Raw genomic sequence first — 17,731 nt, forward strand, 5'->3', positions numbered from 1 at the left:
ACGCTCAGAAGCCGAGTGTGTGAGCCACTGGGCAAAGCACCCAAGCTTGGAGAACGTGAATGTATCTGAACCTCATAAATGCGTTGTACCGGCGGTATAAAGCATATGTTAAAGGAGAACACTTCCTATGAAGGCTTTGTGGAAATATTTGGTGATGGTGGAATAAAATTGATTTCTAAAACTACATGTACAGCCGACTTGGAGCATTGTAGAGATCAAGAAAATTTTTATTCTGCGAACATTTAATGTCAAACATGCCACATCCCCAGTGCGTTTCGGTGGTCGTGGGATGCGTCTTCCGTTGGGGTGAGACAGAGAGAGAAGTAAACATTATTGGAGGCGTAAATTAGTAGGTGAGACCCTAGCAAAGGAGCTAGCGTCGAGACCATGTGGCCGCGACGCGGTTAGCCCACTCTGCCGGCATGACTTGGCATTCTGGGTCATCCGTCTTGATCGCCCCCTCCCAGGTCTCGAGCGTGGGAGCTTGTCGAAGAATCGTGCATGGCGAGGGTTTGCATGGGCACCCCCAAAGTATGTGATCTTGGTCTGCGATTAATGCTGCGCAGTGCCTGCAGTTAGGTTTGAACTCTTGCTTTGAAATTTCAGTTAACCTTTTGGGCTTAGCATGGATCGAGTCTGCACCCGCCGTAGAGTCGTGGCCTGCTCCCGGGAGAGAATCGTACTCGGGAACGGATACGCTCTGCACGAATCCTTGTAGAATTGCGTGAATTCGTGATAGGTGAGGATGTGTTCAAGCCGGCCATCCGGGTCGAGCGAACCCGCCTCCCGGTTATCTGCTGCTCGGGCGACTAGGTGAGCTGCTTCGTTACCCGGGTTGCCGGCATGAGCTAGCATCCACATTAGATTAATAGTGAACTGGGATTTCAGAAGTCTACTTGCAATGGGGCCGATAGGCCTAATAGAGTAGCTTCTAATGGCCGATTTAGAGTCTGGCACAACGAATTTAACATCAGGCAGGGACGCGCTCATGGCAATTGCGGCCTCTTCCGCCTCCACAATGGAGGACGTGTTGACCATGGCAGAGCTAATGGTCTGACCACTGCCATCAACAGCAGCGATTGTGCAACGGTCACTGCCCTCGCAAGCGGCGTCCACGTATATGGTCGGTTTATTTTTAGGACCTCGCTGGAGCGCATACGCCCTGGCTTTACGTCGATCCGTGTTGTCCTTTCCCATGTTTGGAGGGAGAGGGGTAACAGTAATTTTGGCGCGGATGTGATTAGGAATTCGACAGTGACGCGGGATGTCTAAAACGCGATTGTACCCTAGGGCGCAGAGTATTTCCTGTCCTGCGGCAGTTCCAGATAGTCTGATCATCTCTGACCATGTCTGTGCTTCAGTGATTTCCTCTACCGCATTGTGAATTCCAAGAGCTAGTAGCCGATCTCTGTTGGTTCATTTTAACACGAAAGTGTTTTATGCCGGGGTCCACCAAGACTTCACTGACGTATTTCCGTCACGGAAATACGTCATAGAACATAATACAAAGAAAGAAACCAGAAGAAAAAGTTCCACAAACATGCAAAATTTGGAAATCGAACCCACGACCTCTCGGTCCGCGACGATAGATCGCCGAGCGTTTAACCCATTGCATACTTACCTGGTGCCAGGCTCCTGATGATCATTGAGGATCATTGCGCCACAAACGCATTTGCAGAGAGCTACACAGACGCGCCTTATATATCTAACACTCCTCCGTGTACCCGCGCTCTTGCTCGGGGAGGGGCCGCCGCCTACGAGCAGAAAAGAGAAGTACTGCATTATGACACTAACGCGCACTATAGTGCCTAGAATATACTTACTAGTGTGCCGACCGCGGGCTTTCCGGTGGCACGGAGAATGATGCCTTCCGCCGGCGGCCACCAGACGGCGATAGCCGTACGGACCGTGCTATGCCGAGCGGCGTCTCTAGCCAACGCGCGCGTGTGCGACAGACGCCAATGGGCTGTCCCAGCCCGTTTCGCTCTGCGGAGCGTTGGTTGAGGTGCAAAGCGTAATCGAAAGAAAATGATTTCGTTGCACTTACAAACGATCGTATGCACAGTTGTCATTATAACGCTACACGATACGGGGTGTTTCTGCGAAAAATGCCAATAAATAAATATGTGGTTTCCGAAGAAGTGTAACCTTTTTCCACAGTAAAGCATTATATGCGAGACATGCCCACAAATGCTAAATTCACACCAAGTTGTAACTAATTACCATAAATGACGGTAATTAAACAGGGCACATTTTTATGGGCGGCGAAACACCGTTGACTAATTTTGAACGAGCGCTCAATGTAGCAATTATTAAAGTGTTTCTCACAAGCGACAGCCGCCAGAGTTAGCCTTCGATCTGCCCTCTTATATTCTTCTCCCACTCGGCAAAACGTTCTGGGTCAGCAGGCGCGCTGAATAATGAGACTTGCTCGTTGTTTGAGCGCTATCCAGTTGTACAATATGGGACAAAACAGGTGCTGTGTTTACGCCTCGTTTTCTGCGACGACATCTCGGTTCCGTCCGTGAACAGACACAAGTGCGAACCACGCGCACAGAAAAGAAACCCAGCAATGACATGCGGAGGCACCACATGCTACTTGCTCGAAAGCTACAACGCGCCGCAACCGACTGCGCTTACGAACGCGCATCCGAAGTGCATCCGAAGCGCAAGCGACGCGTGATGCGCCGCTCGGTTAGCACGGTCCCAAACAGTGTCGCCGTCTGGTGGGCTCCGGCGGAAGGCATCACCGGCGGTGCCAGCGTCTCCCATTGGAAACGCCCGTCGGTCGGCACACTAGTAAGTATATTCTAGGCACTATACCGACAGTGAACGCTTCGGTGGTCTCAGCACTACGACGCCTCGATGCCAGCATTCGAAGGGACGCTGGCATCAAGAAGCACTACCAACGCCACCTAGGTGGCGTTCACCGTACTCAGCACAGCGGAGCGTGGCCTCCGCAATTAGCTCTGAAAATGTTTCTGAAGTTGATCGCGGAGGCTGCAATTACGACGCGCTGTACGCGCTGATTTGACTCGGTGACGATTCAGTTACGTGCTTTGTCTTGCGCGTTGTATTAGTGTGTCAGTTACGTGCTTCGTCTTTCGCGTTGTGCTAGCGTGTGCAGCGTAGTGCAGCTTCCATATGCACGACGGTTGCTCATGGTCATCGACGTTGGTAGTCGTGATGGAGGAGACGTGCCACCAGGCGTCAGCGTGGGTGCATCAACGCCTAAGGGCGCTTTAGCCACAAAACACCAATAGACATTATATATCAATGTGCAATAAACATTACACTACTTCTGTGAAGACACGTTTCACTTTCGTGTTCTATACCGATTCCTATATAAGAGGGATCAACCACATTTTTTTTTGCAATCCAAGGGCCTGTTTATAGACTGTGTGGTTGATACTGTTGATCTTGTCCAGGTAAGCTTTCCTAAGATGCAGGTATGGGCACACGTAAGCTATCCTGCTGATTAGGAAGGCCTGTGTTGATCTGCTTCTTTTTATTTTACGCCATGCCGCCTACTCGACACCCTTCTGAGGAGGTTATTTAGCTACCTGACTGTCGTCTGACTAATGACTTCGTGATTGTGCGTCATGTGTTGCACCCATTGTCCAAGTATCAGAATTTTGGGCACTGGCGGGACCGGGTTCCCGTCAACTTCTACGTGAATGTGAGAAGACATATCGGAATATGTGCCCGTTTTCCTTTTATTCCGAATGATGGGCAACTCGGACTTTTTCGGCGAGCAGGTTAAGCCGTTTCGACATGCGTGCTCTTGCACAAAATTCGCCGCCGCCTGCAACGACTCATTGATTTCACCGTCCGACCTAGTGCAGGAGCAGACTGTGACATCGTCGGCGTATATTACATGTTTGATGTGGGGGCTCGTGTTAAGATGGGCGGATATATCTCTCATAGTGACATTGAAAAGAAACTGAGAAAGCACGGCACCTTGTGGCGTGCCGCGTGTTCCTAGTTCCATGGTGTGCGTCGCTTTTGAACTCCCCCATATGTAGATTAATGGTGCGCCCTTTGAGGATGGTAAAGGCGTACCTAAAGGCCGTGTTGCCAATTAACGTTCATCCTAGAAAGGCTTTCGAGCACGGCCCTGTGCGAATCGTTCTTGAAGGCTTTGTGAATGTCAAGGCCGAGTATTGTTCTCGTCACACGGATGGGTACCTGATTCAGAATGTCTGTTTGAATTTGGCAGAGGATGTCCTGCGCGCATAATTTAGGTCGCAAACCAATCATGGTCGCCGGAAAGAGCTGATTAATTTCTGCGTGATCCACTAGCGTGTTGAGGACCACATGTTCCATTGCCTTCCATAAATAGAAGATCAGAGAAATTGACCTCAAGTTTTCAAAGTTATTTCCCGGGTTTCGAAATGAAGATTACCTTGGCATCCTTCCATTTTTGTGCGAGGTGCCCTCCTACCAATGTTGAATGATTTGGTGATGTTTGTAATTGATAGATCATCCAGATTTCTGAGCACCTTGTTTGTAATTTTGTCCTTCCCAGCGGCTGAGGTCGTGCGTAGTTGGTAGAGTGCGGCACGAACCTCCGCCTCCGTGAAGTCCTCGTCTAAGGATGCATTTGCCTCTCCGCTATATCCTATGTACACGTTGTCCTCCTTATCCCTGTTGAGATAGCATGCTGCTAAAAGGTCGATTAGAGCCGCGTCATCGCCAGGGAAAGCGTGCAGAATTTTCAGGATTCTTTTCTGGGATGTGCTTTTCGATTTATCGGATTCCGTTGGGGGTGTTCCTTCCCCGACCGAAATGCCAGTGATCTCTGAGGGCTCATGCTCTTCACGTCGCAACACAGACAGATAAGCAGTCAATCAGTTGAAAAGGATGATAAGGAGTGTTAGGGGTTATTTGGGTCTCATCAAGGTTGATAATCGCTCGATGCGGATGGAAAAGGTGCTAAACAGCGATAAGGTCTTACAATGCTCGCAGCAATTCTGATAAGGTTCATGAGCACCGATAAGGGTCGGATCAAGTCCGATAAGGACCGATAAGAGTTAATAATGGTCGGATCATGCTTGATAAGGTTGATAAGGGTTGATAAGGATCGAATCGATTGCGATAAGGTTGATACCAACCGATAAGGGTTGATAAGCCCGGGATTGAACCGTTAAGGTTTATAACAACCGGTAAGGGTTGATAAGCATTTATACTGGCCGGATCAAGTTTCAAAAAATTGATAATGGCACCGGGCTGCGTGGAGATGACCAAGTGGCACAATGCTTACGCATACTTAGACAACTCCCAAATGAGTTCCTGCGTTAGTTTATTTATTTATTTATTTATTTATTATTTATTTATTTATTTATTTATTTATTTATTTATTTATTTATTTATTTATTTATTTATTTATTCGCGCTATACATGACCCTGCGCGCTGTTAAGTACTTAAAGAAGCGATTAACCTCCCGACGACGTCCTGTAACCGCTAGACACTGCTGTAGTAGCTACACAATGCAGTATTGAAGAAAAAAATAACCTACATCCAGCACATACAATATAAAACCGTAGGAAATTCAATCCTTTAGTAATCATAATCCCGATAAAAATGTAAAAGCAAATTATTAAAAAATACCGAAAGCAGGAATATGCGCACTAATGATGCCATGAGTCGGACAAAAACTCGTGAGGTCCCCATTAATTATACTCAAAAATAGGGACGCCGACCACAAACTTGATTTTAAAAAATTATATTATGGGGTTTTTTACATGCCAAAACCACGATCTCATTATGAGGCACGCCGTAGTGCGGGACTCCGGAAATTTGGACCACCTTGAGTTCTTTAACGTGCACCTAAATCTAAGTACACGGGTGTTTTCGCATTTCACCCCCATCTAAATGCAGCCGCCGTGGCCGGGATTCCATCCCGCGACCTCGTGTTTAGCAGCCAACACCATAGCCACTAAGCAACCAGGGCGGGTCACAAACTTCAATAACAATGAGAAGACGTTTCTGCTCCCGTATAGAGTCTTGTTCACAATCAAATTGATTGATTGAATGATTGATTGATTGATTGATTGATTGATTGATTGATTGATTGATTGATTGATTGATTGATTGATTGCGAATGAGGCTCCCGTATGAGAGCCGAAAAGTCTTATATATCATTGTGTGCCACATCCATCTTTCCTCTGACTGCGGACTGATGATTTCTGATCGTCGGAGCTCGATGACCATTGTTTACTAAGGCGTCGTGTAAGGCGGCGAATGCGCGCGCCAAAGGATTATAGCCATAATTTCTCGGGCAGAGCAGTACAGGAGAAGCCGTTGAAGACCAGGTGTGACTTGCTTTTCGTGCGCGCTGTCACCGAAAGGAGCCTCAGAATGCTGGATTAGATAGATGCCTTTATTCTTGGCTGAAAGCAGAAGGCCGGGCATCGCTCGAAATTACACAACTCGTGGAGCAGGCCCTACTGCGTGCTGGAACTGCTCATCACCCCGCTCAGGCAACTCTGTGAGGGCGTAATGAGAAAAGAGAATTACACGAAAGTTTGGTAATGTAATAATTATCATCATCAGTATATTTCTTTTTTTTTTAAGTTCACTGCAGGATGGAGGCCTCTCCCAGTGATCTCCATTACCCCTGTCATTCGAAGTGGTGCCGTGGAGTAGAGGTAAAGCATCTAATTTCTATGATCAAGGCCCTAAGTTCGAATCCACGACCAGACCACCACAGTTTTCAAGCTTAGTGTGGCGCCTGAAACCAGCAAAAAAGTTTGCCGAGAGTCGGTGGGGCTATTCTATTCCAGGCGCCACCAAATTAGGAAGGCCCACTGAGCTCCAGCAAAGATATTCTCTCACCAGCACAGGAATTGGCCTTCCTGGTGCAATCTCGGGTCAATACCTCCCTCATGACTTTTGTAATTGAAATATGATACTGCGGCTCCATTTCATTGGTGTGTGTGTGTGTGTGCGTGTGTGTGTGTGTGTGTGTGTGTGTGTGTGTGTGTGTGTGTGTGTGTGTGTGTGTGTGTGTGTGTGTGTGTGTGTGTGTTTAGATCCCTAAGGGGAACATTGATTGAGGCCAAGTATATACCGGTGTCGCTGGAACTAAAGCGGTAAACCGGAACTTTATTTATTTACATGCGAACAGTACTTAATGAGCTAGGAAATGGGCCGGACGTTTTCATCCGTTCGCAAGAATCTCCAACGACTCTCAAAAATCCAAATAACGTTGCGCGGTGCTGCGAGAAACTCAATTAGCGAATACACGGTCTCAAGCAAACGCTATAACCACTACTCCATGCACGCAAACTTCTACTCCTATCAACCATTATAAGCTGGGAAACCAGCTGAACACATACGTCCCCAGTCTAGCACAATCCTCGATCAGCGCTGAACGACGCGCAGTAGGATAGTAAAGTACTTCAGCGCAGATATGAGTATTTAAACAAACAAAAAAGCTTCCCGCCAATACTCTCTGTTATGTAGCGTACGACCCCGGAAAAATAAGACGCTCTCCGTCGTAGCGGTGGATGGATAACCGCAGCGTAACTGCTGTTTGCAGTAACGTAATTCCTTCGGAAATACCCTAGGCGTTTTCTTCGGAAATACCCTAAAGCTTTGTTAGCTTTAGATGCTATATAATCCATGTGACTGCTCGAAGTAAGGTTGCGAGTTACGTGTATACTAGGTACCGGTAAGATGATACATTTTCAAGGGGAATGTCATTAAGGTAATAGGTGGGACATGCAATATTCGCATGTGAAATTCGCATTAAGTTGCATTTCCTAATATTTAGCTCCATATGCCAAGTAGAACACCAGTTAAGAATGCTGTTCAGGTCAAACTGTAAAAAATATACACCGGAATCGTCAGTAGTTTTACAAAAGTCATCCGGGACAAGACAAATTCTTCAATAATTGTTGTCACGCAAATATATAATAAAGGTATAATTAATTTTATACCAAAAAGTAGTGGACCAAGCACAGATCCTTGAAGAATATCAGAGTCTACTGTGGCCTCAGTAGAGTTATCTTCGTTAGCAGTAACAAATTGTGTGTGAGAAGTAAGAAATGCGAGGATCCAGTCAAGCACTATGAGGTCGATGTACAAGATGCTTAATTTATGTAGAAGTAGCATGGTGATGAACTTTATAATATGCTGGTAAGTTATCTCGAGAGTGGCAGTCAAAGAGAACCTCTGCCTGAAACACTCCCTATTTGTAATATACACGTGAAATGTAGAGGCATGCCCTTAGAAGAGCGCTTAAATTATTTGAGTGAGAATTACTTCACTTAAAAGAACAAGTCAAATTGTAGTTAATCTAGCCAGCAGAATTTTACTTCTCCAGAATTCGCCCATTATTGGGTCCGCATTAGCTTCAATGATGTAGTCAATTAAGCGCGGAAAGTTTTCGCTGACTTTCCTGTTTTTTCAACATAGTGTGAAATTTCAGCTTTTTGCTGACTCTTGCTGACCAAGTAGCCTAATTCAAGAAGTTCTTAAATCCAGCACAGACTTTATTGTAGAGCAGATTTTTGCTTACATGGTATCTCTGATGTTAACTAAGAATCTGCTTCACAATTATCGGCCAACACATATATTCTGCCACCAGCCGCATACATGTAGACGACCGAACAGATGTTTAGTAGTAGTGTCCACTTTATCGCGTATGAGTCATAACATATTGTGAAAACAAAGCGGAGTTCAGGAATGCTGGAATTAAACGCTAGTACAATTCAATGGGCAATGATGTCAATATTCTTCATTTAATTTGTGAACATCTGTTCAGCTGGTCTTTGAAACCTTACGCAGTTGTCATTTCTGTTTGATCACAAGGCCTATACTAAACTGCGTGCTACCAGTACAACAAATGTCACTGTATTCGCAATATGCAAGCGGATTGGATGACTTACCAATACCGTCGAATTTACTCCCTGAAAAAAAAGAATAAAGGAGCGTGAATATGCGAATGTATTAGTGAATGAGGCTGCATAGCAAAAGCACATAATTCGCTATATGTTTAGCGCAGTCGGTCAAGGTGCAGACTTGCGGGTATTCGGCCCAAAGGGCCGAAACTCAATTTTTTTCCAACAATGTTTGCTGGCCGGATAGCTGGTGATGCATTCTTCGTAACATCACATGCAACGCGTAGGAAAACTAAGAGACAGGATAAAGTGCCGACTTTTAACTAACAGTTTCATTGAGGGCACATCGCCAATTCAGGCCATGTACCCATCCATATAAGACAAGATGACTGAAAGAAAAGAGGATAATCACAGGCTACCACATTACTGTCATCCGCTAATGATAACAAATGTAATTATCTGTCTTTTTGTGGGTACACGGGTTTATTTGTTGATAATACAATGGTCGGGGCACGGACACGCAAGATAACAGCCTTCTTTATCTCGCAACCTCGAATTATATCCCGCGCTGTTTTGTTTCTGCATCTTCGCACTAAGCCGTGGTCCGTTCAAAGTCCCGATTACAACCGCAGTCTCGGCAGTGCAGCGCCAAGTGACCCGATACCGCCCACATTGTAAGGCGGGCCAAAATATATTTTCTCGCCGGTTAAGAATGAATGCTGTTAAGAATGCTGTTCAGAATGCTAATCTTCGTACTTGTGACTTCAGACGTTCTTACGAGTTTATTTTCTACGCTATACCTCCCTTTATTGGCTTTAATACGGAATGTCCAAAACCTGATCTTCAAGACCTGTTTCCGGCTGCTGCAATATTTCGTTAAAAAACGATCAATTTGGAATATGGTGCAATGCCGTTTGAAGCCAGAAGGCTGAAGTTTAGGCAAATCTACGTACTGTCCATCATATCCGTGCTATCTGAACCACCACTCTTGCAACTCCCGCAGGTGCACGCGCCAGAGTACATATCTTGCAATTTTTTGCAGAAAACTCTATATGTCCACGAACCCTCGACTGCAAAATGTGAGACTATAGATAGGATTACTATTACTAACTACAATAATGACGACGCCTTTCGCGTATGCACTCACCGTTTCACGTCCCACGCACATGACCTTGTTCGGAAAAAGAAATGAACCGCTGATGAGGATCTTAGACAAGGCGAAGCAGTGGCACCGATAATGTACTTGTTATCATTCAAACCGACTACTAACAGTGGATAGCAGTGACATATAGGGGTCATACATAACAGTGATACCGAACAACTGTCATTTTTTAAGGGTCCTGTAAATTCCTAGAAGCTGTCATCGTTATATCTCACGGTTGACGACTAACACGAAAATGGCTCATCATCGCTGATTTGTGTATTAAATCACGCAAGAAATTTCAATTTTGTTTTTTCTTTTTCATATCTGGAGAGAGAAAGAAAAAGAAACTTTATTTTTATGGGGCACGGAGAGGCGCGTATCCCCGTGGTGGTGGAGCCTTCAGTCCAGAGCCCCCGCGGCGGATTTTTTAGTTTTCTTTTTTTTTTTTTTGCCAGGGCCATGTGGAATGGCATACGGTAGCTCGTTCTGTACAGTCTGTCTATACAGAAAGGGCAAAGGTGCTGATAAAAGATGGGGTACATTGCGTGGAGGAGCGTGAGGTGAGGATAAGTGTTGGTGTGAAGTGGCCTCGAGGCCATGGCTTCAGCTCTGGTGAGGAATGGGTGTGGTGGTCACATCGTTCTTCTGGAATTTTTTTTTAATTATGGAGGTCTTACGTGTCAAAACCACGATCTGATTATGAGGCATGCCGTAGTGGGAGACTCCGGGATAATTTGGACCACCTGGGGTTCTTTAACGTGCACCTAAATCTAAGTACACGGGTGTTTTCGCATTTCGCCCCCATCGAAATGCGGCCGCCATGGCCGGGATTCAATCCCGCGACCTCGTGCTTAGCAGCCCAACACCATAGCTACTAAGCAACCACGGCGGCTGTTCTTCTCGAAAGGCGGTAGTGTTGAAGTATATCATATGATATACTTCACATACATGATATATGATATACTACACACTTACTATAGTATATAGTACTATAGTATATGATATATGTACACTACACACTTACTACACACTTACTATAATAAGTGTGTAGTGTTTGTGGACTGGGGTCCTTGGTCGTCTCTTGCAGTGCCCGGTTGCAGTGACCTCGGCCTATCATGTGATAACGATGGTTTCCGCTTATGTATTCGAGTCCTCGTGTCCAGATTATCGTGGTGCGGTATATTTCGTTGAGGCGCTTGAAGATATCGCATGCTACATTATGCAGATGGCCGTTTGCGTATAGGCTCGACATGCTGATTAACAATCAGTGAGGATATATTAACTCATTCTGTCTCGATGCCGAGATGGCGAGAGCTATGGCGGCCTCTTCTGCTGCGACGACGTTGTGCGTAGGAACGGAGGCGGATGCCAGTTCCTCGTGTCTGTGTCCTGCCATGCTGATTACCATGCGCTCAAAATTCGGGCACTTGGCCGCATCTGTCCAGCAAGCAGTGGAGAGAGTGCCGTATCCTCTTTCGGTTGCTTTGCCTCCGTGCTTTTCTCCTGCCCAATAGATACTCAGGGTGCATGTGACGCGGAATACGGGCCACCGTCATTTTATTTATTTATTTATTTATTTATTTATTTATTTATTTATTTATTTATTTATTTATTTATTTATTTATTTATTTATTTATTTATTTATTTTACCCTCAAGCGCACAGAGCTTTACAGAGGGGAGTGGGGTACATAAATAGTAAACAAAATAGAAAATGTAATAATATGTACAATTCTAATGACATCTACAATACACAGAACGAGACAATGTTAGGCTAATACAACAAAAGTGGGAATGAAGATACAATGCGAAGAACCGCGTTAAGAAGAAGGAAAAAAACACTTCATGCGTCATCAAATAGGAGAGTGTAAATGGTTGCACAAAATTGATCATGGTCAGAAATGGAAACAATATCTGAGGGAAGGTGGTTCCAGTCACTGGACGTGCGTGGGACGAAAGAATAAAAAGAAGTGTTAGTGCGGCAAGTAGTAACGTGTACCTTATGGTGGTGATCTAAGCGTACTGAACGATAAGATGGGGTCGTAACGAACTGGGTTTTCAGAACTGGATGATGGTATATCTTATGGAAAAGTGTAAGACGACATGCTTTGCGACGTGAAACAAGTGACGGCAAGAAAAGGGTGCGTTTCATCGACGTGATACTGCTAGTACGATTGTAGTTGGATAATATTAAACGTGATGCGTTGCTCTGTATCATTTCAAGTGAATAAGTTAAGTGCGATTGAAAGGGGTCCCAAATGGAGCATGCGTATTCAAGTTTTGAGCACACTAGTGTTTTATGCATTGTTAGTTTCACACTTGCAGGAGCTCTACTAAAGTTACGTCGTAGGTACCCTAGCATACGGTTACCATTGTTAATAAGTGATGTTTCCAGCTGAGATCAGTTGTGATATGAATTCCCAACTATTTATAAGAACTAACAGATTCTAGAGTAGCGTTATTTAGGGTATAGCTAGCAGAGGGTCTGTTAGTGCGTTAAACACGTAAAACTTTGCATTTGTTAGTGTTAAGTTCTATGTGCCAAGTTCTGCACCAATGAGCAATATTAGAGATATCGTTTTGCAGTGAACTAACGTCTAGGTTACTTGAAATTTCGTGGTAAACAACACAGTCATCTGCGAAGAGGTGAATTGAGGAGCTTATACAGTCGGGTAGGTCATTAATATAGATTAATAAAAGTAAAGGCCCCAATACAGAGCCTTGGGGCATGCCAGAGGTAACAGAACACGACGGTGAGGTGCAATTATTGGCAACAACGTACTGTGAGCGATGGCTTTAAAAAAATTCAATCCAAGTAAGAATTCTGCCGTCATTGTTTAGGCTGCTAAGCTTGTAGAGTAATAGGTGGTGGTTAATCTTGTCAAAGGCCTTGGAAAAGTCCAAGAAGATACAATCGACCCAGGAACCACGTTCTAGAATGACGTGTAAGGAATGGGTAAAGCAGAGCAACTGTGTTTCACATGAGTATGATTTCCTAAATACATGCTGTGACTTGCCAAAGAATGAGTTAGATTCTAGTAAGGTGACCAGATTAGAAAAGATTATGTATGGTATACATGGTATACCATACATAATCTTACATGGTATAGAAGTGAGAAAAATAGGTCGGTAATTAATCACAGCTTGTTTGCTTCCAGATTTATGTAGGGGAACCACCTTCGCCTCTCTCCAAGCACGAGGTACCACACCTTGATCCAAAGATTGTTGAAATATTTTACACAAGAAAAGAGATGAGCACAGTTTTGTTTCTTCAAGAAATCTTGAATTAATATTCTCAACACCGCAAGCAGAGGACATTCGGAGGGATTCAATCATTTTCACAATGCCAGGCACTAAATTGCCAGGTAAATAATTTCGCATTGACAAAGAAACATGTATGGGCTTGAGGAGTGCTTGTTGAATGGTTCGTTGTCGTCACGGTTTCGTAACATTCGAAAAGTTGTTCTTCCTGTTCTAGTGAGGTTAAGGCGTGTGATTTGCGCATGTCGGTGTGCTTCAATTAGTTCATCTAAGGTGTTGTGGGTGCCCAGGGATACAAGTTTCGTATATTCGCGTGCCTAATTAAGGAAGGCCGAGGGCTTGTTTGTACGCTTTGCGTAGTAATACGTTTATTGGGGCGTTTTGTGTTGATGTTAGGTTGAGGTAAGTTTCGCGTACTTGAGTCTACTGACAATAAGGGCAATGTGAGTCAAGCGTAGTAGATCTCCTTACTTCATGCCATGTCTGCGACTGGCCACTCTGCCGATCATGCGAGCTACGCTGTAGGCAGTTGAGATGCGCTTACATTGTGGTTATTGCGACCATTATCTTGCATGTGAACACCTAATATGCGGAGTGTTTGGACTCTGGGTACAGGTTTTTGGTTGAGGCGTATTTTAATGGCCTCTCTACTTGTGTGTTTCCTTCTGCTTTACATTTTGATGACGAGGAGCCCGAATTTCTCTGGGGAGCATTGCATGATGCACTCTTCGACGTTTTCGGTGACAGCGTCTGCCGCCGCCTGCTGTTCTCCATCCGAGCCTCGAGTTATCCAAATGGCAATGTCGTCCATATATACTGCGTGACGAACGTGTGGGATCATCTCTAAACGCTCTGAGATGTTTTTTTTTTCATAGTGATATTGAACAGAAAAGGTGATAAAACCAATCCCTCAGGAGCGCCTCTATTTGGCACTTTTTTTTTTGTTTTTGTTTTCAGAGTATCCACGCATACCTTTGTCATGTGGCCCGTTAAGAACGCTCGAATATAATTGTACATGCGTTGGCCGCAATTTAGTCGCGATAATATTTTTTTAGGATGGCCTCATGAGCTACGTTGTCAAATGCTCCTTTAAGGTCCAGTGCGAGTATGCATTATCCTTGTATGGTGACATGTTCCAGTACTTCTTCCTTGAATTGGAGCAGTACGTCATGAGTTGAAAGAAAAATGCGGCCTGAAGCAGTGCAATGTGTAAAGAAAGAAACCCGTGTCATCCACGTGAGGCTTCAGGTGATTGAGCACTGCATTTTCGGAAAGTTTCCCGAGGCATGACATTAAGGATATGGGTCGCATGTTGGTGAGCCCTGGAGGCTTGCCCGGTTTTGGTATTAGTACTATATGGGCGTGCTTCCACTCCTTTGGTAGTGTTCCTGCTTCGCAATGGCTCTTACAGAAAGTCGCTAGTTCTTCTATGTAGTCATCGTCCATGTTTCTGAGGATTTTATTTGTAAGCCCGTCTTGTCCATGTGCTGTGTTTCGAGTTATGAAGTAAAGCGCTGTCCAGACTTCTGGCGTTTCAAATGGGCTATCTCGATCTTCATTTGGTTTCTTACTATAGTTTGGTATGGATGCTTATTGTTTCCGTAGTGGTCGCCGATCTATTTTGCCTCTAGCTCTCGCAGAATTTCTTCGTGCGGCCCCGGTTGGTTGCGAAACATGCGTATGATTGTGTGCGAGTTTTGTTTCTTGCTTTTTGTTGGGTGCAACAGATGTTTGAGTATTGCCCACGTTTTCGACGTGCTCAGCTTTCCGCTCAGGCTGGCGCACATTTGCTGCCGATATCGGCGCACCAAAGCCGTAGCGTATTCTTCCGTCTGCGGTCTAAAGGCCGCTATGCGCAATTTTAGTTTTTTATTATGTTTTGATTGCGCCATCTTTTCAGAAGGCCTCTACGAGCGTCCCACATACGCACGAGATGTGGATCCACCACCGGATTTTCCGTAGTGAGTTGCATCCGCTTCGAATTTTTTCTGGTATACTTTTTGAGCTCGTTCGTCCATATGGTGGCGGTGGGACATCCTCCTTTTTTTTGCACTCGCGTTTTGCGAAATGCCGTACAATCCGTCAATTGGATCCGATTTATGCGCTCACGCATAAGCGAAATTGCAATTGCACCAGGATGTGATGGTCGCTACCCAGCGTTTCTTCCGCATTTCTCCATGTGGCCTTTCGGGGTTCTTGATCATGGTAAGGTATGGACACTTATCTTACCTGGACAGATTCGGCAACTTTACTCATTCAACGTTATGCCTTTCTTTAACGTAAAGTGTGTAAATTAATCGAGTGAATGGTGACCAATCGTCTGCTGCACCACCTAGAGCGGGGAAACGCATTGTTCCACCCTCATTAGACGGAATTCCATCCCAACCTGGCAACTCATGACTGTTTGTACTTGTTGAGGCGCATGCTCAATTCGAGATACACCAAGCGGCCAAGTATCGTAGTTGCTGTCTATTTAAAGATAGCCGTTGACACGATGCTTCGCCATGCTGTCATCGAGGCCCTCCAAGGGTCTATCCGGGTAAACTACCTTTGCACTTCGTTAGAAGTTTTTTAGTCGACTGCACCTTTGAGATCCGCTCCGGACGTCTGGATGCAAGGATTTATCGCAATGAGACAAGAGTGCCACAAATGACGATTTTCTCACAGCTCCTATTAAATGTAATGGCCCGACTAGTTCGATATCTTACTCATGTGGATGGTAGCCACTTCACGGCTTATGCCGGTGACGTAACGATCTGGATATGAGCGACAGACCACTGTACCACTTTTAAGTTCGTTCGCAATATCCAGGAAGCCCTAATGGTGTTGGCGCAATCTCTCGCTCCCACGGTAATGCATGTGTCCACAGACAAGACACATCACGGGAGCGCAAAGGTAGCAAGCCAAGGTGAGACTCTCTATTAGTGCCAAAGAACACAAACGAGCTCAGGAAGGCTGGATACGAATAATACGGGTTTCTGTGAGCGAGAAGGAAGGAGCAATGAAATCATTTCGACCACTTCAGCCTAAGTGGCATAAACTTCTTCACCTCGTCAAAAGAATCTCAAGCTAAAATCAGTCCCATCCTGGTACAGGCAATCATCGTGTCCAGCGCGACATTCGGTGCCATATGGGTCACAAGAATACCATCAAGTGGGTGCCGGGCCATGCTGCAAACCACGGCAAGAAGCGGGCCCACGAACTGCAGAGCGAGGCACGACTCATTCACTGCTCCCAACTCATCAGCTACTCTACGTCCCGGGATACTCTACAGCATGGACCGTAAGAGGAACCGCGCTGCCTCCAGAAACGCCGTAGCGAACACCTCCTGGCTGCGATCCTGGATCCAGGTGACCTTGCTCCCAGAGGACTATCTCGAGGAACCCAAGTCCTTATAAATAAGGCAAGAGCAGGGTACGGAATCGCAGGTGGCATCATCGCCTTATGGATGTGGCTCCGACTGCACAATGAGCCCGACCGCCCGCAATCATTACTGCAAGTCAAATGTTATGCATACTCAAGAGAGGCCACTCCAAACGTCCATCACCTCCTATGGGAATGTGAATGACTCAGTGCATTCCAGGGCATGTACCAGCCTAAGGAGGTGGCATCATTTGAGGAATGGGTCCAACCACGAGTTAACGTGAAAGAGACGCTCAACTCACAATGGAGCTTCGCGTTCGAAGCGTCCATAGTAGCCCATACCTAGCTCTTTTCCGCTTACCCATTCCCTACAGGCCCCAGATTGACTGATAATCATAACTTAAATAAATTATTCTCTCCCCCTCTCTCTTTCTCTCTCTCTCTCTCCCTATATCTCTGTCTGTCTGTCTACGGACAGTAGGGATCACCTTGGCCACAGCGTCTGTACCGAAACATGTATTTACCGCAGTGACACACAAGGAACTACAAATAACGCTTCACGTATTTCGTCCCACTACGAGTGCACTGCTGTCTATAAAAACAAAATTTTTCTTTTTATTTTTTTATACAGTCGTAAGGGTCATGATGTTAAAGAGTCGAAAACCTCCCACATACGCATGTGCACTGAAAAAGAGAAGATCCGAAAAGCAAAGAACGTTTTCGTGAGCAAATGAAGTTCGACAAGTGTATGTATCTATGCCTATCATTTTGAAATTAATTTAACGGGAATTATCAATTCAGTTAAACGCGTATTTGGTGCGCCGATCGAATTAATGAAAATCGATCATCTGTTGGGTGGATATGCCATGTAATCATTCCATTTATCGAACGCAGATCGCTTTGAGCACTTTGATCTTTTTCTTGGTTATGTGTCCTCTATTGCACACGAAGACAAGCAAGCCCGCAGCATGGAACGCAGGAAAGACTGTACTTACGATTTGGTCCATAGGTTGCGATTTACAAGTCTGGAACGCCTTGTAAAAGTAAGAAGAGAATGCGCACCTTTAATCAATCAGTCAATCTGTATTATGCATACAACAGTAGCAATACATAGTAGA

General features: G+C 45.3%; 1 protein-coding gene across 4 annotated transcripts in view; it reads right to left on the reverse strand.

The window, feature by feature from the left end:
- Nucleotides 1-6,362: 6,362 nt before the first annotated feature.
- LOC119445792 (uncharacterized) overlaps nucleotides 6,363-17,731 on the reverse strand; it is a 60,320-nt gene continuing 48,951 nt past the window's right edge. For 3 of the 4 annotated variants that reach the window (XM_049663643.1, XM_049663644.1, XM_037710067.2), the window contains exons 3-6: nucleotides 17,609-17,647; nucleotides 9,995-10,018; nucleotides 8,896-8,916; nucleotides 6,363-6,489 (exon numbers count right to left, since the gene is read on the reverse strand). In XM_049663643.1, the coding sequence (XP_049519600.1) occupies nucleotides 6,448-6,489; nucleotides 8,896-8,916; nucleotides 9,995-10,018; nucleotides 17,609-17,647 (126 nt within the window). In that variant the 3' untranslated portion in view covers nucleotides 6,363-6,447. The remainder of the gene's footprint in view (nucleotides 6,490-8,895; nucleotides 8,917-9,994; nucleotides 10,019-17,608; nucleotides 17,648-17,731) is intronic. The other variant, XM_037710068.2, reaches the window with a different exon arrangement.

The sequence above is a fragment of the Dermacentor silvarum genome, chromosome 3, assembly GCF_013339745.2.
Source record: "Dermacentor silvarum isolate Dsil-2018 chromosome 3, BIME_Dsil_1.4, whole genome shotgun sequence".
NCBI lineage: Eukaryota > Metazoa > Arthropoda > Arachnida > Ixodida > Ixodidae > Dermacentor > Dermacentor silvarum.